General features: G+C 34.1%; 2 protein-coding genes and 1 long non-coding RNA gene across 4 annotated transcripts in view; 2 read left to right on the top strand and 1 right to left on the bottom strand.

The window, feature by feature from the left end:
• LOC105451648 overlaps window positions 1–1,052 on the top strand; it is a 6,309-nt gene extending 5,257 nt beyond the window's left edge. Inside the window, exon 2 of the long non-coding RNA XR_974606.1 lies at window positions 5–1,052. This is a non-coding gene — a long non-coding RNA (uncharacterized LOC105451648). The remainder of the gene's footprint in view (window positions 1–4) is intronic.
• Window positions 1,053–5,014: 3,962 nt separating this feature from the next.
• Window positions 5,015–10,153, top strand: LOC105451649 (glucose dehydrogenase [FAD, quinone]-like). The gene is made up of 5 exons (XM_011692220.1): window positions 5,015–7,164; window positions 7,354–7,709; window positions 8,068–8,433; window positions 8,699–9,066; window positions 9,513–10,153. The coding sequence occupies exons 1-5, from the start codon at window positions 6,578–6,580 to the stop codon at window positions 9,864–9,866; spliced, it is 2,031 nt and encodes a 676-aa protein (XP_011690522.1). The 5' UTR covers window positions 5,015–6,577; the 3' UTR covers window positions 9,867–10,153.
• Window positions 10,154–10,383: 230 nt separating this feature from the next.
• Window positions 10,384–20,591, bottom strand: LOC105451646 (uncharacterized protein DDB_G0272420-like). Of its 2 annotated transcripts, none has more exons than XM_011692217.1 (9): window positions 20,539–20,591; window positions 15,900–16,476; window positions 15,246–15,374; window positions 12,803–12,943; window positions 12,274–12,402; window positions 11,601–11,864; window positions 11,258–11,353; window positions 11,109–11,180; window positions 10,384–10,865 (listed from the first exon to the last, which is right to left on the bottom strand). In XM_011692217.1, the coding sequence occupies exons 2-9, from the start codon at window positions 16,036–16,038 to the stop codon at window positions 10,798–10,800; spliced, it is 1,038 nt and encodes a 345-aa protein (XP_011690519.1). In that variant the 5' UTR covers window positions 16,039–16,476; window positions 20,539–20,591; the 3' UTR covers window positions 10,384–10,797. The 2 variants fall into 2 exon arrangements, with proteins under 2 accessions (XP_011690519.1, XP_011690521.1); XM_011692219.1 differs by having other exon boundaries at window positions 20,546–20,589.
• Between the last annotated feature and the right edge of the window lie 1,250 nt (window positions 20,592–21,841).

Genomic DNA, 21,841 nt, shown 5'->3' with positions numbered 1-21,841 from the left:
TTACATTTTGGGCTCAGTATCAACGTAAGGCCTAAATCTAAAGAGTTATCTCAAGTCGAAAATGTCCTTTATGTATTGTATATCTCGCAAGATACAATAAGACGTGCATTACAATTTTTATGGATGCACTTGACGACATTTGTAGTTTTTGTTTAGGAATATGATTGAACAATATCGTTTGACAAAGTTCAAATCTCAACCAGCGACACTAAATAATTCACTAAAAATATTTTTATGTTAGCAATGCCATGCTTTGTAATATCTTGATAAATAATCGGTGTAAGAAAAATTATTTTTAATAATGCAAAGCATGCTCAAAAAGAATTAAGCAAAAAAAAGTATTAAAGACTTAAAGTATTATAATAATAAAATATTAAATACTTAAGTATTAAATACTTTAAAAAATATTAAACAGAACTTAAAATTGTAACGGATAAGGCTCTTACGAATAAACAATTCAAATATCAGGAAGGAGCGTTAAAGAGCCAAAAGCATGGTGAACTTTGCTTAAGTGATTATAATTTTAACATAAATAAATTAAGAATAATCGACAAAATACAATGCAAAAAACAGTATCAAAAAAACCTCTGACGTTTCGACCCTAAATATGTGGTCATCTTCAGAGAGGTAGGCGGTAACGCATTATATAAAAAACATAACTTACATATTATTCGTATCTTATTATAAATACTATTCGCAACGGTAACAATCAAGATGGTATTAATCGGCTTGGAGGATCCTGGCTTAGTCCTTTCATTTTTATGATGTCCTCTTACAAATATGTGCGGTAATCCATGATTTTAACGTATAAGTTTGAAAAGATATTTTTAACATGGAGGTTTCTAGGAAACGAGAAATCATAGGAAAAAAATTAGATTTAAATTAGGATCCGTCAATCTTCCGAATAAAACAACACCGAATAAATAGTTACAAATTACCGACTAAAACCATGTAAAAAGAACTTAATAACAAGAACAAATATGATGAATCAAGTCAAAAAGTTAATATACCAAAACGGTAAGTTGGAAATTCTTTTTTAAAAAAAATTTTTTTATATATAAATTAAATACTAAAACTGTTTAAGTCGTACATATATAAAACCGTTATATTAAACAGAACTAATTCTCTTAGGCATTACACGAAATCTCACTGTATTTGTCTGATTATCGGATTGTCATTTCGTTGGTCTGTTTAGTTTTGTTATTTTGGCATTGTAGATTTTTGTAATGCACTTGATGTGCATTACAATTTTTGTGGATGCATTTGTAATGCACTTGACGTGACAAGACAAAGTTGCTTGCCACGAGGTAATTGGATCATTTTTAATTGCTCATCATCTCATAAGACTTTCTCAACATGAAGCTGAGGGTACGATCAACTTGGATTTAATTAATGTAGAATTGTAATATGTAATATCCCTCCCACTAACTTACTTTCTCGCATTATAATTTTTGTGGGTGCATTTGTAATGCACTTGACGTGCATTTCAATTTTTTGTTTTCTTTCTCATTCGTGTTATGCTGTGAACCCTGGTAAATTTTCTTGTTCTTACGCTTGTAAAGCTCATCGTTTAATATCAATATCGTGAATTATTGCTCCTTTTACCGTTGCTTCAATAAATTTATCTAACGTATATGTTGAAATTCGTCTCGACTTTTTTATTCTATTCTATTACTATTTATATTCAGTTGTTGCTTCATTGTCGCAATTGTCTTGCTAATGAAACTTTCCGATACCTTGATTTCACAGATTCTATTGTTTTTGGCTTTTGACTTACCACTTTTCCAATATTCAACTGGTTCTTTTTTATATTCTGTGGAAATATCATCCACATCACACATTTGTGTAAATATTTGTAATGCACATGACGTGCATTTTTGTGGTTTTATTCGTAATGTACTTGACATTCATTACAATTTTTGTAGATGCATTTGTAATGCACTTGACGGGAGAATGCAATGCCTGTGACCGAGCGGAAATCACGGGCATTATCTTCGGTGGATGAGTTGTATTAATATAGAATGATAGCTTGCACGCGGGTAACACTTGCCTAACAAGAAAGCAACTTATTGTGATCCACATGATCATGCATGAACGAAAATATTTATCCTTACGCAATTTTTGGCGAAACGGTTATCAAATAGTTGAGACAGATCAGCCAGTCAGTTAATACTTTTTTATTTATTTCGACGATTGTCTTGCGGAACGAACTTATAATTGTAGACTTTGTGAGACTTTGAAAACATATTCGACAGTGATTTTCCGCGAAGAACTTTCAATCATTTTTAATATATCCGCCATAATTGTTCGAGTGGTTGCGAATCCTGATATTTCTTCATAATATTCTTCCACAATTAAAATGTCGTCTAGCATGATAAAAACTTTCGTTATATGTACGCAGATTGTATAATCATAAAATATATTTGTCTCCATTGTTATCTATTTCACGAAAAAATGACGTTAACAACTATTGTGCGAGCAGAACGTGCTATACGAAAGATCAAGCGAGTGAACGAGTACGGATACTGTGCGAATATAGAGATTTTTAATTCTCATTATAATAATATTTTAGAAAATAACTTTATCATTATATGGTTAAATTCGTATTAAAATAATTTTAATATCTTTTAATTATAACTTTTAATTTAATTACCAAAAAAAATTGAAAATTTGAAAAAATGTTGAACGGTGGTACATAAAAAAAATAAAAATAAATTTTTTTATTACTATTGTAAAGTACACTTAAAACCATGTATATATTTCTTCTCTTATTAGTTTCAAAGATATTCACCTTGAAACAAAATAATTTAATTTTTTGTAAGTGGCGTTCCACTCCTTAAAAGTGTGTAAGAGTACATATAAAAAAATAAGTATCCCTTTTTCTGTCTAAACAACAATATGTTAAAAGCTCATGAGATTTTAACTAGGATTAGATTTTGTAAATAGTACTCACACAGTTTATTATTTTACGGATGATTAATTTCATTATTCTTGATTTTAATTAATCTCTCCTCTGCTAATGTTGCAACGCAACTTCTCTTATTGTCATTTATTTAAATTCTTATTGATTAATATTTTGTAAGTCAAAATATCAAAATTAATTTTATTAATCAAAATTAATTATATATATAGGTACTATATATATAAAACTCTAAAAAATCTATAAGAAGTTTTATATATATACTATATATATAAAACTCTAAAAAGTCTATAAAAAGTTTTATATATATACTATATATATAAAACTCTTGTATATACTGTAAAATTTGACAAAAATCAACTTTAAGCATTTAATCAGATATGAAATACTTGTATATCACAGATGGAAAGAACGATTTTTTTGAAATGTCTAAAATTTAGCTACAGCTCTGAAAAATTTTGTTGGATCATGAAAATAATTATATTAAAAACTCGAATTAATTATTAGAAAATTTCAAAATTCATCAAAATTTTTTGCAGCATTGCTCATACTTGAATTTTTAATATAATTTTGTTAATCCAACAAAATTATTTTCAAATCTGTACAGTTAAATTTTAAATATTTCAGCAAACAATCGTCCTTTCCGTGTAGCTGAGTCAAATGCAGACGACTCAAAGATCGGGCGTATTGCGTTGTAGCCTTGCGTTTTCAAAATTTCCTCAATGCGTGGCATAATCACTGTTATTCGCTCGTTGCTATGCGGAATATTTTTAAGGTAATTGTAGCTATTGCGTTACACATATCTCTTATCTGATTGTATTCTCCTTTGTCAATATTTGAGATTAAAAAATTTTATAGTAAAAAGAGAAAATTTCTATATGAGAAAAAATTGTATAGTACCGATAGTTATGAAATGTCAATTAATTTTACATAATCAATACATTTTTTAATGCCGTTTTTATCTTACCATATTTAATTGACATTGTTAATTAAATAGCATTACTTATAATTATTGAGATTAATTGCCCTAATAAAAATATAAATTTTACAAATAACAATCGATAAATTAAGGAAAATGGAATCAAATAAGAGATCGCATTAATTAAAAATATCAAAAATTATAATTTCACAAAATTCCTAAAACTTCAAATCTGAAGATTTGAGATACGAATGTGTTAGAAATTGAAATTATTGTAATTTGATGATTGTAATCTGACATTTCTTGCGAAAATTAGTCTTATGTTTTTGCTTTGTTTTTCTTTGCGACGATGAGAATTGTATGTACGAAAACGTGAACACATACGAAACTCTATATTGGTTTTAAATGTTAGATTTGCGCGATACCTATAATGTATATCTCTGAACATGTATTGCATAACTTTGTTATCTTCTGCGTGCGGCAAAGGTGCAAATACAGATACCCCATGTACGGAGCACATTTCGTAATTGCTTATGTGGGTCAGGTGAGACTGGTTCCTTTAAGATTTTATATTGTACGCCTTTGGTATTTTCGCCTCGGATGCCGCACCTTGATCAATGATTTATCTAATATCACCATTCGGAATTTCTTCTCCACTTATAAACGATATCGCTGGAGATTTAAACGTTAGTTCCCGCGAATATAAATTGCAATTCAACTTGGAAATGTTAACTTGATATTTTGCCTAATTCATATTCTACACATATATCTCTCCAGATACATTCTATTTTATACATTCCTTTTCTATATATTCTATAAAAATATTTATAATTTATATTTTATTTCTTTTTTCACAATATTTATATCAAAATGTTTTTATTTTAATTAAAAGATCTGAAAATTAATGAAAAATAATTAATAATGATAAAGTAACAAAAGTCTTAAGTTAAATAAAAGATTTTTAAAATATAATATAAGCTTGGGCAAAAAATATAAATAACATGTCAAAGTTAAATTGCAATTTACATAAAAAATATATAAATATATGTAAAGTAATATATAAATTATATATAATATATAATTATATATTACAACAGATATATGTACTCTACTCTTATAATATTTTAAATTTTAATTATCATAGCTTTAATTGTTTAGTTTTATTTAAAGTTCGAGCGTTACATTTATATCAATTATAAATACTGTATATACGTTTTATATAATAATTCTACACAATAATTAAATACAACGGAAAAATGTTAACAAGAGTTGTGCAAGAAGTAGTTTATCGCCGTATTTATAGCGGCGTGCGATGTTTCTATTTCTATAAGAATGCCAAAAGTGGTCGGCCTTGCCGGTTCTTTCTTTCGCCCAATTATAATGCAGATGAGAACGACCACCACGAAGGTTCAATTCGATTTCAGTACTCGAGCAACTTTCGCGAGATAAACACGATTCTTCCAATCACCCGCCAATATTGTAATTTTTTACTAAAGTGTCTTCGTACAATTCGTGCCTTTGGAAATATTGCAAGCGACATCACCACGTCTACATTTATGTACCGTAAACATTTCTTACTTACTAAATCAGAAGAAGGGCACGCAATAATCGCATAATCGAAAATGTAATAAGAAATATACCGAGGACTTGCGTAATGAGGGAAAGATACACTCTGCCTGTGCATATGTGGAACTGTATGAAAGACACGCATGGAAAGAATTCTGCGGACGCGTTACGACAGTTTAAGAGCTCCGTCGGAGATTGCGTTCACAGTAAGAGTCAAATGATAATTAAGTTAAATGGCCAACGATAAGTATACGTTATCGATTTGGAATCCGTTATGAGAGAGAGAGAGAGAGAGAGAGAGAGAGAGAGGGAGAGCGAGAGTTCGGTACACCCGAACTATGTACCACTCTTCAATGTACTCTCCAATGTCGATAAGCCCGGAGTACGGAATGCAGGAGAGGCGCGTTCGATGGCATCATTGTGTCAAGATTTGAAACCGCTGATTAACATTCGCTTCTCGAACAATCTTACTTCGTATGACTCGCAATCGTGTCATGATCGTAAAATAAAGAACTTTGAATGCTGACGCAGTCGACCCTGATGCTATGCAGATCTACGGATCTTCTTCAGTGCAACTTTGAGAGACACCGCAGTTGATGGTTAACAAAGCGAAGAATTACAAAGATGTGATACGCAATAGCAGAATTGAGTGTCATACGGTGCGCCACAATTTGCTGATTTCTGTTAATTAATCACAAAGATTTATACGATCGAGGATACGTAAATTGTGTTTGAGGATCGTTTGCGGTATAGATATCGTAGGTATTATATATATCGACGTTGTATGGAAAATACGGAGTCACAATACATCAAGATTCTAGAAAGATTGCATTAAATCACGATGGACACGTAATCGTAGTAAGTTGTTAAAATAAAATGCAAATAAGTTCTGCCGATTGAAAGTACGACTACCGAAAAAATCGTTAGTCACGTATGTAAATTGGCAATCGTTTCTTAATCAAAATTATTCAAGACGAATGATCATAAAGACCTACCTCAATGCGACTGTCAAGGTTCTAGCTTTCTAAAAAAAGAAACTCCACAACAAAAAGAATCGTTATGCAAGAGATTAATGGAATGTAAATGATAAAGAGAGCTATAAATGGTGTAATATATCCAAAAGAAGCTTGGCGAAGATTTATTTCTCGCACGAGATAAAGATCGGATTCACGATGCTCAAGTCCTGTCTGACGGTCTTGCTTCTGGGGCACGTCGGTGGGATTCTACCGCCGGCTATTCTCGAGACGGTGCACCACTTCCTCGCGGGATTTCCACCGCCGAACGATCTGGTGCAGGACGAGGACGCGACGCCCGGGCGACATCACCCATCTTTCGACTTTCTCGTGATCGGCGCCGGCTCGGCGGGCTCCGTGCTCGCGAATCGCCTGACCGAGAATCCCAATTGGAACGTCCTGGTGCTCGAACAGGGCAGGGACGAGATCTTCCTCACGGATATCCCCTTTCTGGCATCGATTTTCCACATCACGGACTACGCTCGTGTGTACAAGGGCAAGCCGCGGCCGCAGGACGCCCACGGTCGCGGCGGGTACTGTCTCTCGATGGTCGACGGCCGTTGCAAGGTGGTGATCGGCAGGGCGGTCGGTGGCACCTCGGTGGTGAACTTCATGATCTACTCGAGAGGCACGCCGGCCGATTACGACGGCTGGGAGGCGCTCGGGAATCCCGGTTGGAGCTACAAGGACGTGCTGCCGTATTTCATCAAGTCCGAGAGGTGCAGGCTGATCGAAAAAGACGTAAGGTGCGTGATGAAATCGTGTGTGCAATTTATTCTATTCTTTGCCGCGAATCTTTTCGATTACGTTAATTCGTGTAATTTACAATATAAATAATTTATATTGCGATATTCGTGTGATTCAGAGATATTTAAGCGGTAATATTACATTCTTCCTCCTGAATCTTGTATAATACGGTTCTTCTTTCGTTATAGGTATCACGGATACGACGGTTATCTGGATGTCACGACTCCTCCTTACGCCACTCCTCTGAGGGAACGTTTCTTGAAGGCTGGCCAAGAGCTCGGTTACGATCTGATAGATTACAACGGCGATAGGTTCATCGGTTTCTCAGCCGTACAAGCGAATCTGCGAAACGGTCACAGAGTCAGCGCCAACAAGGCTTTCCTCAGGCCAATTCGCGATAGAACCAACTTTTACCTGTCCAAGCTCTCGACAGTGACGAAAATTGTTATTAATCCGCAAACAAAGAAAGCCGTGGGCGTCCAATTCGCGAAGGGCCATAAAACGTATTTCGTTTCTGCTACGAAGGAGATTATACTTTGCGCAGGTAAATATTTAGAGTATCATTAAAAAATATAGTTACGGAACAAAGCGCAATTTCAAATTATAAAGCTAATTTACTTGATCAGCACTGAAAAATCTGATAAAGTATTTTATAAAAAAATTATTCTTTTAAAAATAAATATATACACGGAAAAAATGTATTAACGGCATATGTGATATTTATTCTATCTACTTTTACAAAATAACACCTTTCCAGTGTTTATTAACACGGTTCAAAAAATATGATATGTTCGAAAATGGAAATTTTTTTTACATTTATAAAATTGCTTTAATTCAGCCCATTATTTAGAGCAAATTTTTTAAAAATGAAGCCTTTCATTTGACATTTCCGAATTTTACAGGTACTTTAAGTTCACCGCAGTTATTGATGCTCTCCGGAATCGGTCCAAGGGATCATTTGAATACATTGGGCATCGATGTGATTGAGGACCTTCCGGTGGGATTTAATTTACAAGATCACGTGAGCATGTCGGCTTTAACGTTCCTAGTCAACGAGAGCGTGACCATTGTCGAGCCACGTTTGGGTTCGAATCCAGCTAATTTCATGAAGTACCTGACAGAAGGAACTGGTCCTTTAACGATACCCGGCGGCGCCGAAGCGTTAGCTCTTGTTAACACCAAGGCTAATAATTATATGAAAAAAACGCAGAAGGAAAAGTCAAAGTTTAAATTCAACCAGCGTGTAAATACGCACAAGAACAAGTATGGTAAGTATTTTACCATCACACAAGTCGACATTTTTTAAGCAAATAAATTCAAGAAGATCAATTCCTTTTTTTCTGTAAAGAACCAAGAAATTTATTTTTTTTCATATAAATTACTTAGCTTTTTATACTAAATTTAAAAGTTTATAATAATAAGATACTCGAATCATATATATTTATATATATTCAAACAAATGCTTGACTTTTTGCCATTAATTTTTCAAGCTCAGTTAGCTCAGATGAAAATTACATTATAATCTTCTTGCAGCTGTTCCCAACATAACGTCTATCACCGTAAGTCGAAACGTTTTCAACACGTATTTTCCCGTTAACGTGAGCAAGCTGTCGGAGGACGAATATCCCGACGTCGAGTTGGTGTTAGGCGCAAGCTCGTTAGCCGGCGATATTTCCGGCAGCTATCGCGGTCTACTAGGATTAACGGAAGAATTTGACAAGGAGGTTTACGGCGATTACAAGGGCCTCGACAGCTTCATGATCGTACCTGTGCTTCTGCAACCCAAGAGTCGCGGTAGACTCACCTTAAGAAGCAACGATCCGTGGGACCCGCCGATCGTGGACACCAATTATTACGGTCACGCGGATGATCTGAATACAATGGTGCAAGCTATAAAGATCGTACGTAAGAAAAGAGCCTCTTTACACATTAATATATTTTACATTTATCTTACGATTTTTCTTTGTCTTTTATATATTATATTGCATTATAGAATTCTCTTATTATCTCATACATTCAGAATTATTTTTAAAGTAGCTCTTTCATCACTCTTTTGTCATTCTCTACATTTATCGTGCCATTTTTTTTATCTACTTTACTTTTTGCATTACAGTACTCTCTCATTATCTCATTTAGAATTATATAATTAAAGCATTTTTTATTTTTTTTATCATTTTCTATTCTCTATTTACTTTAAGATTTTTCTTTATCTACCTTATATCGCATTACAATATCTTCTTTCATTATCCTCACACATTTACAATTATATTCTGTATTTAAAGCATCTTTCATTCTTTTGTCGTTCTTCAATTTGTTAATACGTTCTTTTTCGCATGGTTTGTCGCAGGCGATCGAAGTAGCTTCCACGAAGGCGTTCAAGCGTTTCAACACCACGCTACTACCGGTACCGTTTCCGGGATGCAAGCACGTCGCTTTTAAGAGCGACGCATACTGGGCCTGTATCGCCCGTCACGTGTCGACGACTCTGGGTCACTACGCGGGCACGTGCAGGATGAGCAGCCGGAAAAATTCGGGGGTGGTGAATCATAGGCTGCGGGTGCACGGGATCGACGGGCTCAGGGTCGTGGACGTCAGCGTGATGCCGACCATAATCGCCGGTCACACGAACGCGCCAGCGTACATGATCGCCGAGAAGGCCAGCGACATGATCAAGGAGGACTGGAAAGGCTCCGCTTCGTGAAACGTGTGGGAAGTGGGAGGAAGTACAAATGCTACGACGTGTGAATCGTGGGACGTGTGATCGTGACGAGGAAGGAATCCCTTTTGGATTCTCTTCTTTTGCAGGGGCAATAGAAAGAACATTGGTGGCTGTGCGCCATAAATTCTTGAAACTTTAAAGAGACAAGATTAAAGAGAAAAATATGTCTACAGAGCATGAAATATATCTTGTTTGTTATTTTCAAAATATTTTTAATTAACTGATTTTAAATTAAATTAAATTTGAAAAATATTTCGTGAACATTTGTAAAATATTTTAAAATAATTTGAAATATTTGAAACAATTGAAATATTTCATAAAAATATTCTAGAAACATTGTATAAATATTGTAAGAAGTATTTCAATTGAAACATTTCAAGAAATATTTCAAAAACTCTGATTTCCTGGGCCTATTTATATTTCAGAAATATTTTAAATTTTACAATGAAATATTCCATGCTGTGTGGGTTGCGTGTCAAATAATGAGGCATTAAGTATATATGTTTTATAGAATGTAATGATGAATTAATTTTGCAGAAATACAACAATTTATTACACGATTGTAAAGATTGAGTGACATTTTGCTCACATGTATCCTAGTCAACACGACTGACTGTATTAAATAAAAATAATGAAAAAAAAAACAGTGTCATTAATAATTTAGTATAATAGATTCATCGTTTTCCTATGGGAAAAAACACTTCTCTTTGGTTGCTTATAGCTGCTAGTTAAAGTTGCAAATTTACATTAGTTAAGCATTTTAATTTAAATAACAATTTAAATAAATACGATGATAAATATGACAAAACGCATCTAAATCATATAATTTAATAATCTACTTTTATATTTTTATTCTAAATTAATAAATCAAATTCTCATGCTGTTGGATACGAAATATTGTTATCCACCATCTTTAGCGCACAAGAAATCTTGCAATAACGATGAGAGGAAGTATTCCATGTACTTGCCATCTCGTTGCACCTGTAGAAACGAGAAATTTAAAATAGTAAATTAATAAAATTAAATAACTAATAATTCTAATAATTTATATATATATATATAGATTAATTTAATAAGATTAGTAATAATTAATGATCAAAATTCTTAAAGATAATTGAATACATAGTTTTAATGAGTTTTTAGAGATCTGCTTTTAGAGAATTATTAAACGTATTTTCTCTCTAGTTTGAAGAATTATAAGAATTATTAAAATGCATTTTTTACCATTGTCACTAAACTGAACACAATCCTGCAACTCCTCCATCAATGTATAGCCTTCGGTACAGATGCAGAAGCCTGTGAAGAAATAAATAAACATTTAATTCAAATTGAATCCTTGCGTATCAACAAATCGAATATTTAACAAATAGTACCGTCAATACAGTCCACTTTCGATTTCCAGGTCGAATTGGAGTCTTTCAAAGTTGTGGTGATACAGTGATGGTGAGTTTCGCAACGGCCGCCCAGTTCTGAAACGCGAAATTTTTCAGCATTATCATACATTGATCCGAACGATAAAATTTGATATATAAAATTCATATATTTATTTCACATTTAGTTTTAAATTATTCCACTTTTTGTTTATAATTTATTCTTAATAGGAGATCAGCGCGTGACTATTTGATTATTTCGAATTGAAGCGATCAAACAATTCACGTTTAGTGGATGGTAAACGCGAAACGTGTTAAGAAAGGTTCAGGATGATTGAGTACTCACCTACGTCGACGAAGCATCGATGACCGCGTCTGTGGGAACCGGCGACACAGTCGCACGTCATATTCGCGCCGCATTGGCTCTGCATCAGGAACAGTTGGCATTGGGAATGTTGTTCGCACTTCTCGCCGATCCAGGAAGCAGCTTTCAAACACCGCTGATCGTTCTTGGCCAGCACGCAGTCCACTTCGCAGTCGCATCTGTTGTGCATACACTTCGAATTCTCCACGATGCATTCGTCATCGCTGTTGCAGTGCTCGCCTAACTCTGAAAAGGATGTTAGATTTACTAAATCCAGGCTTTGTAAATTCCAAGACACTTATGAAATTCGACAAACTGCTTTTTATTCTGAAAAAAAGTCTTTCTTACTTTTGTTTTATTTAATATTTATTGTTTTAAAGAGAACTGAATTTATTAATATAAATTATAAATTGTCATGTAACGTAATACATGATAAATTTATTAAATATTATTTATTTAAATTAAATTAATATATACATATATAATAAATAATAATAAATTAATATTATACATTTTAAATTAATTAATTTTAAATTAATTTTAGAAGAAAGTAAAATAAAAAATAGATAGGCACGATTGCAGATTGAAGAAAAAATCTGGCAAAAAAATAAGGATTTATAACAATTCGTATCGAATTTTTTGCTGTCATACTTACTGGCGCTCGGCAGACAGCCGGTGTTGTCAGGATTCGCATGATGACGCAAACCGCAAGTGCAGAAACCGTATTCGCAAAAAGTATTCTTGATGTGACAATTGCGGTTTGAGCGACAACGTTTTCCCAAACCTAAATCCAAGCAAAGAATAATAATTTTAATTCTACTCAATTACATGCCTAAGTCGACGTTTATCCAATTAACCGACTTTCTTTTGCGTTTGATTGTCATGCAAAAAGATGGAAGCAATTGTAAAACATAGGTAATTTACGTGGAGTGAAAAAATCGTGCTAACGGTAAAAGACGAGCCGCGTTATTTAGTTATGTTACGAGTAATCATTTTTAATTTCACTTCCGCGCGCTCTGAATGTGGCACTGAATAGACCCGCTCGTTGAATCATCTCTCGTTATTAGATCCACACTAACTCGAGTTATTTATTTTTCCCACAAATACCTATGCATAACGAAGGAGTCCGGCCGCGAGGCCCCCCCTTGGGATACTTCCCAGGAAAAGTTGTAAAACCGACTCACCGATGGACTCGTAACACCTCCCATCCGTGAAGTGGGAATCGTGGGCGCATTGACAAGTGCCTCCTCGACATTCCGATTGCGGTGTAAACGTGAACTCACACTGGATGTCCTCCTCACAGGGATCGCCGATGTGAGCAGCCACTGTTGAAATAACGTGCCTTATGGGTATATCCTCTGTCTTGTAAGTTTGCGCATTTCGTTACACTCTGCATCCTCCGCGCGCGTTCGCGATAAGAGAACCTCTCGCGTCTCGTTACAGCAAGAGCTCGACTAATACTTCCCTCTTTGCGATCGTGCACGGTATTCGAAGATAACGTTGCTAAACGCATCATGCTAAATATAATCTAACGAAATGTTAAGCGTGACTCAAAGCTTAAGGGAAGGAGAGAAGACAAAAGTGTCACTTTAAATTTCTCCTCTTTCCAGCGTCTATTTTATCACTACCCGTTAATAGAAAGACAGTAATTCTCATCTAATCATCTTCTGAAAAAGCAATAAAAATCAAAAGCCAAATATAGCTAGCGGAGAAGTTTAAAATTTTGCATTCGTGAAATAAGGTAAAACCTGAATCTTTTTTTTGATATTTGAAGTTATATTTTCTTAATTGCTGAATCGTTGAATGAGATTTAACCTGTTCTATGTCATACGATACCTTTTTTCTCTATTTTGATATAATTTCTATGCTTGTACATTAATTTTATTTCTCTCAGTAAAGTTTTAAAGGAAAAAGTAGCTCCTGGGACAAATAATGACAATTTTTAGTTGGGTAAATAATGACAAGTCGAAAAGCTCTTTTATAATATAAGATTAGTTACAAGACAAGATCCAAAATAAATGTGATTTTTAATAAGAAATACTAGCAAATAATGTTACTCCTTTTTTTATTTATTTATTTATTTATCAATATGTTACTACTTTATTTATTTATTTATTTATCAATAAATAAAAATTTACATATGAAAGAGTATAGAAATTAATATAAATTGCCTTATCTAATCAAAATGTCAAAAGAAAGATCGATTAGAAGTTAAGAATTATGTATTTTGTATAGAGGTGTGCGAATAGTTCGAATTCAAATCTGCAAGAAATCGAAATCGAACAGTTCGAGAATTTCGAATCAACAATAGTTCGATTTCGAATTGGTTGTCTAATGTAACGTTAATCTGGGAAAATTTGATTCAGATTCGATTTATATTCGAATTAAAGAGATTTGATTCAATTCGATTCGAAGTGAAAATTTCAAATTCGATTCGATTCGATTTCGAACATGTTATAAAAATTCGATTCGATTCGATTCGACCATGCAAAGGCTTGATTCGTACTCCTTTAATTTTGTAATTGTTCCATAGGGTGTCATTATTTAGTATTTACCCATATAGGGTAGGGCAAATAGTGACAAATGTAGGTTTCATTTTTTATGAAAATCTAGCATGTATACATGACTTATGGAACTCTAATTAAATTTTTTGTATACTTTAAATTTTTTGTATATTTGAAAGTGGAAAGTACTCTTTTAATGAAAAATCATATCTTGTAAACTTGAAATTAGCTTGTAAAGAAGAGAGAGAGAGAGGGGGGGGGGGAAATCCGTCACTATTTGCCCTCCCCCCCTTCTTTCTTTATATGATTGGTAGGCGGAATAATCGTACAGAGCGTCTTACAACACGCGATTTTAATTTTAATCATAAAATGTTGGGCGAATGTCGACAGAATGCCGATTCCATTCTTTCAACTTCGTTTCAAACGTTAACTTTATTCAATCGTTTTACGATCGTGACGAAAGGGACATCGTTGTTTGTTCAGGGACGGATCTACGCCGTCCTGACTCATTCATAGAAATTATTCGTGATCTCTGTCGGCTCAACGAGCACGACGAACGACACGCTCCAGGTGAGGCGGGATCGTGAGAAAGGAACGGATAGGAATAGGGATGAACGGATATCTCCGCGGGATCTCGTTCTCTGAGGTCGATGACATCGTTCCCGACTGTTCGAATAATTAGACCGAGATCCTCAGCAGCGCTCGATCTCTCGCGGGATTTTTTAAAATCTAATTTTATTGCTAGTTTACGTTAAATTAATGTTAATGTATAATTAATGTTGATATTACGCTCAAAGAACGTGATAAAAAACAGAGTATCATTCAAATATTTCTAGTTATTACTCTTGAATTTTATGTATTATTACACAATGGAATACATCATGATTCACTTTGGCCGCTGTATATTTCCAAATTCACTCTACAAGTTAAAATAAATAAATTTCTTTGATCTTTTATTTGCAAAACGTACAAACGTGTTTTTAACAAGGACTGATTCAATTAAAGATGTATTTATAAAATGCTTAATTTATTTCAGGCACGCGATTCAATTTACTTAATTTAATATTAAAATATAACTAATGTTAATATAATATCACGGGGAATGTGACAAAACATAAAATACCTCTCAGACATTTGATGTTATTATTACTCCTGAACTCGATGTGATTGTCTTTGCACGAGCAGGTTTGCTGGTTCCGGCAAAACGCATTCGGAATACAGTCGACATCGTATTTACACTGGGAGAAGGTTTCTGAAAAAAAAATATATATTCGCCTCATTTGCGATGCGGTACGTTATTTATAGAATCAGATCTAAATGTAAACCGGTACGGTGCGTTATATAGAGTCAGATCTAAACGTGAACCGAGCGTTATGCCAAAAAAATTCATGCTCCAAGTAATTTTTCAATAATATATCATTACAATTTATAATATTATTTAAAAAATCGAAAAAAAGGAAGTTACATAAAATTTCTACGTGTAATTTAAAAAACAATGAAGAAATAAACAAATGACGCCAGCGGATGTATGAAAGCAATCGGCTTTGTATATACGTTCGCTGGCCAATTCACCGTGACATAATGAGTACGACCTAACAATCGATTAGACACGATCCGTGAAGAATGGACAACCGAAGGATCCTCATATTTCACGGTAGTTGCGCGTTCCGGCACGCGCTTTTGCCTCTCCCTCCCTCCCCCCGGCCCCATTAATTAATTCGTGCAAACGAAATCCGAATTGCTTATAATCGTTCCGTTTGAAACTCTGTTTGCTTACTGTTGCTGCGATTCGCGTTAACGCGATCGTTGCATCGCACGGACAGGTCCTCGTTGACGTAGGTGATCGTCGCGCAGACGGTAACGGGTACGAGGACGAGGAGCCCCGTGAAGCCGCATACCGTCCACGTCCTCGTCATCCTCGCGACGACGACGGCGGATGCGAGCCGCGTACGAAACGTTTCATCACCGCCGCCGGCCGACTTATTGTCATTTTCGGATCCCGCGAGAGAGAGGAGAGACCGGAGATCTCTCGCCCGGCCGCGACTGATCGTCCCGATCGCTCTCCGAAGGTCGCCACGTCACGATCCCGACACACCGCCGCGGGCTCGCCGGTTTAGCTTACGACGACGCTCTCATTGTTTCCTTGCCCGTCCAATCGTTGCGCAATCGTAGGCAGGGATACGTGGGTACACCCTCGAGATGTGGACATCATCGAGGCGCGATCATCGTCGGATCCCTCGACATTGTCTACATGACAGGCACCGCCTATGCCTGTCGCTTCATCCTCGTCTGTCTAAAGCGCGGCATCGGTGGAACCGTCGATTCGATTGGTCCTCGAACGAATCGATCTGAAACTTTGCCCAAGTCACGAGGTCTCATTAGGCATTCCGAATAAAAGATTATGAGATTCCAACTTGAACCGTTAGTACCGCCTTGCGAGAGATAGATTTTCCACGATCAATTTTCGTTTCGTCTTTCGAAACTGATTAAGAGATCTGGCTAGTTGTTGAAATGTACGGTGATTAATCGATTTTTTCTTTAATAGATTAATAAAAACAGGTTAATCAAACATTCTTTTCCTTGCTGTTTTAATTCGCATTAAACGATGAAATCTAAGTAATTTCTAATATAAGAAATTGTTTCTCGCTTTAATTTGTATTTACTATAATCTACGATAATCACGATCATTGTACCAATTTTAAATTGAAGTCGGCACGCAATTGGTAATAATTATCGTGCAATTTTAGTTGACTTTATACGGCTAATTTTAGACGTTCCAATTCACAAACGATCGCGTGCGAGGAAGCGCGTCGCTATAGCATCGTCTTGTTTCGTCGATTTCGACAGGCGGAAGATACAGTTCGAGCGTACTTCCCCGTAGAGAATTGACTTCGATTTAAACCCGCAAAAATCGCACGTTCATCGGTAATAATCATTGAGAATAGATTTATGCGTGCTGAGTTGTCGCTGATGGGCAACAGGTGCTAAATCGTCCTAATGCGCCTTGGTACCGTTCGTTTTGAATTAGAATCGCACGTCGAAGTGTCCTAATAGCGAACACGCGAAACATGCAAATTGCGTATAAATCATCAACTCTTCGGGATACGAGCTGTAGACTCGCAATGTAGAGCATGCTGCGTTTTAAAACAGTTAATTATATACAAATGCAAAAAAAAAATTCGAAGCAAATCCTTTAGTTTACCAGAAACGTGAGATGCACCGTTTTAAAACCTCCTAGCTCGTGCTTTTATCTATTTTAATAATATTAATATTTTTTATATTAATAATATTTTATATTAATAAAATAATTTTATATTAATAATAATATATTGTATTTTGTGTTTTATTTTACTATTCTTCTACGTAGACCCGAAGCTTCCGTCTTCGCGTTCCCTCACGAAACGCGATTACGAGAGAGCCTCCGCTTTTCAGTGCCGCGGGTCTGTCGACACGAAACCGTGGGCGAAGAGAGATTCCCCGCTTTGGATTTCAATGACGGTCCCGTGAACGCTCGAAGGTCGATCGCGGCGAACAAACGAGTTTAGCGCCCTGCGTTTCTATAGTTTCGGTTTGCGTTGCGCAACGCGGTGCTACACGTACAAACAGCAGAAGCTATTGTTACGTGTCAACAGTACCGTATTGTGAGCGAAAACTATTCCAACGTTATGTATATATCCGTTGAATCCTTGCTCAAACGCAATGATCGTGACACGAACAGACTTGGATAAAAAAACGGCCGCTTTGTAAGGGATAAATAAACGTAAAGGAAATAGGTGATTTGAACGAGAGTCGTGAGTAAAATCGAATGATTAAGTCGGATCATGCCATTAAGCGCCCTTTGGTAATCACGATGACATTAATGATATTAATGTCTTTAATTAATTAATGACATAATTAAGGCGACGGTAAATTTACGTTGATTTAATGATATCCGGTATTACTTGCACAAGCGATTTATGCAACTTGCACAAGCTTTGTTGAAGACCCCGTGCGTGTGCAGTAATCTCACTTCCAAAACACATTGTTAAATCGAATAACAGGCGAGCGTAGGAAACGGGCCCCCCCTTTGTTCTTTAATTATGAGCGGTTCTACTCGACATTCACCTAACTGTGAGAACCAGGAGCGTAGATCCGGTCTCCACGACTCCACGATCTTCGCGATTCTTCACGAAGGAAAGAAGAAAGGATTACTGGGTCATAAAAATACTGTCCTTAAAACGGTCGTCGCTTGCGATTTCTCGCAAATTGAAACGCGACGGTTCGATTAAATGGAAATCTCTTTATCCGTTCCCACAATTACCCGACGGAATCAATTAATCTCTATATCTGATAATCAAATAATAAAAGTAAAAATTGCATATTGGCTCGTATTTTAAAATAAAATAAATATTAGAAAAAATAAAGGCCAAGAAACGAACAAAGATGTAATATAATTATATACATTTATTCGATAAAACTAAAGCGGAACGTTTCGACTTTATTAAGTCTTTGCAATTTCCGTGTTCTCCAACTAGGATTAATAAATTAATCATAATTTAAAAATTTGTAGTTGCTGAAGAAAACTTAGTAAAGTCGAAACGTTCCGCTCTAGTTTTACCGATTAAAATTATATAATTATATTACAACATCTTCGTTTGCTCATTTGCTAGCCTTTATTTCCTCTAATTTCTATTTTATTAAATATAATAAAAGATAAGTAAAATTTATTCTTCAACAAATAAGTTTTACATTTTGTTTATCTTCCGATGCCACGACAATTACATTACAATTTTTACTTTAATTTTCATAATTTTCGCTAAAAATATTTTATTTGTACATTCACAATGATTGTATCATTAATATTAAATTAAAAGAATTCACAATGATTGTATCATTAATATTAAATTAAAAGAAATTTGAATTATAATTATATTTGGTTATAAGTTTCAAAAAAAATTCTTTAAACATGTTTATTCTGCGAGTTTCTTTGTTTTAATTTTAGCGTAATTTTTTCGCGCGCTTTTCTCGATACTTTCCTTTGAATTCTCTAACTTGATATCTGGTTTGATCTTTACACTCACAATATATTTTTATATTTTTCAACTATTTCTTAAATTAACTACTTTCGTAAATGCGTTTTTTTCGAAATTTTTCTATCGTATTTCTTCCTTATTAATTTGCAATATTTGTGATTCTATGTAATTTGATTTTTATACAATATAAACTTATATTTCTACTATATTTATCGCTTTCTTAAAAGCGTTCTACGCTTTTCTGCACCGTTTTTCTTATGTTATAGCACCTAGCTTTTCTTTATCAACGTAATATTCACGCAAAATCTTTTGATTCTTTCCTTTGAATTTTATAACTGATATGATATTTACACCACCGGCCAAATGTTTGAGACTATTAATTGAAAATATTTACTTATATAAAATAAAATTAAACTTATACATTATAATTTAACATATTTTTATTATTGTATTCGTTATTTTATAATAAGATAAAAAATTTTACAAGATGAAAAATGTTAAAGAAACACTTTTTTTGGTAAAAATAGTCATACTTACAATCGCTTCTTTCATTAATCCAGGTAATCTGGCTACAAATTTATTCATTTCTTTTGGAAGACTCTTCTATTTTCTTAAATCGTCCATTTTCTTGAAATTAAACAATATTATGTTAATCATAATAATGCCAAATACAATATGTCTGTTTACTTTTACAATAAGGGAAAATATTTGTGAGTAAGGCATAAATCGGAATTTTAAGTAATATTTTATTAGAATATTTTTAAATTATGTACATGGTCTCAAACTTTTGATCAGTAATGTAGTTCGAGTTTTACACTCACGATGTAATTTTATATTTCTCGAATATTTCTGTTATATTAATCGTTTTTTTAAGATATTTTGTTAGATATTTTTCGTATTTCGCTCTTCTACCTATTTTACTATGTATCTATTAACACTAATAATATTCATGCGATATCTTTCAATATTTTTCTTTAAAATCTTTACAACTTGACATACGGTTCAATTTTTACACTCGCAATAGAGAGTTTTATATTTCTTCAATATTTCTATTATATTAATTGTTTTTCTAAAGGCCGTTTTAATACTTTTTTTAATTCTATTTCTTCAACAAATATATTGCATCTGCTTTTCTTATCAGCACGTAATATTTACGCTATCTGTAGATTTTTTTGTTTGATTTCGCTATAACTCGATATTTAGTTCGATTTTTATACTCATAGTATGATTTTAAGTTTCTCAAATATTTCTATCGTATTTTATTGTCTTAAAGGCGTTCTCTTTTATCACGTTTCTTTTATCACGATATTGCACTTGTTTTTCTCTTGATACGCAATATTCGCGCGGTATCTCTCGGTGTTTTCCTTCGGAATCGCGGCACCCCGTGTTACACACGATTCTTACAACTCACGTCGACGGAATAGATGCTCGCGCTGGCCGTGCACGCCGGCGACTACACTTCGTATAGCGAAGCAAAGCGCGATTGACAGTACAACGTTCCGCAGCTCCCTCACTGGAGGCCTACTCGGCTGACTCCTCGGTACTCCCACCATTTCTTCGAAGGATTTTTGCCCTCGTCGTCGACAGTCCTGGTGAGAAAGAGGCACTTTTGACGAAATTTCTACAAAAATTCGAAGGTTTAGATATTTTCAAATCGTGCGATTATCCGAAGTCTCTGTCACGCGACTCTACAAGTCTAATCGCGTTTTGTAACTGATATAAACCTCCTTGGGAGAGTCCTTTTAAATTCTCGTCTGAACAGCTTAATCCAGGTGGAGGTGATGAACCTTTCATTGATGGATGGCATTGTGCATCAAGAGTGACATTGCGTGTGTAGATTTTTTTGAGATATTTTTCGTAAGATACTCATTTATTTTCTTTTCTTTTTTTTAAAACATGTTATGAACTTTTTTGAGCCAAGATGAGAATAATAATAGTGAGTGGTTAAATCTTTCTTGGTTTTATTTTGTTTGAATTATTCCGGAAATATATGGCTCGAATATTTTTAAATAGTACTTCGAAAATGATAAACTAAAAATTAAATATGAAACCAGCAATGTTTTCTGAATAAACATGTAAATAGAATTATTGTACTTTGTAAAGTAAATGCATATTATTAGATTAAAAACTATTTTATAATGTTTTATATTATTACTGCTTTATAAAATGTTTTATAAACAAGTTTTATAAATACTATTATCTAGTACATAATGAGAGTATGCTATTAAATTTCTTATTTTTAAAATTTGCTTTTTTAATTAATATGCTAGAAACTTAATTTCTTAATATAATATTTATTAATAGAAATACGAATATTTTAAGTGAAACATATGTAAGTTGATAATTAATTAATTCTAATTTACATTAGAAATAAATAACACTAAATTTAATATTGCATTAAAAATTTATAACTCAACCTACTTATACAAATTGAATTAAGTAGATAAAGCACCTATCCTACTCACCAGACAATTGAACGTAATTTATTAAATTTGAAGGATAATAAATAAAGTATAAAAATTCGAATCACAATTCAATTGTTTGACAAACAAGCGACAAACTGCTTTTTCTACTTGAATTCCCAATGTTTTAAATTGACTCAATTTTAATCCATTATATCTTTAAAATGGATGTTTCTAGAATGCCCAGAAAAGAAACATATATTGAACGTTTTTCAAACGTCTTAAAAACGTCCTCTAATCCAGAC

Source organism: Wasmannia auropunctata, unplaced genomic scaffold (genome assembly GCF_000956235.1).
Source record: "Wasmannia auropunctata unplaced genomic scaffold, wasmannia.A_1.0 LD336048.1, whole genome shotgun sequence".
Taxonomy (NCBI): Eukaryota; Metazoa; Arthropoda; class Insecta; order Hymenoptera; family Formicidae; genus Wasmannia; species Wasmannia auropunctata.
Note: the sequence above shows the minus strand (reverse complement) of the source record. Positions and strands in the feature narration are given on the sequence as shown.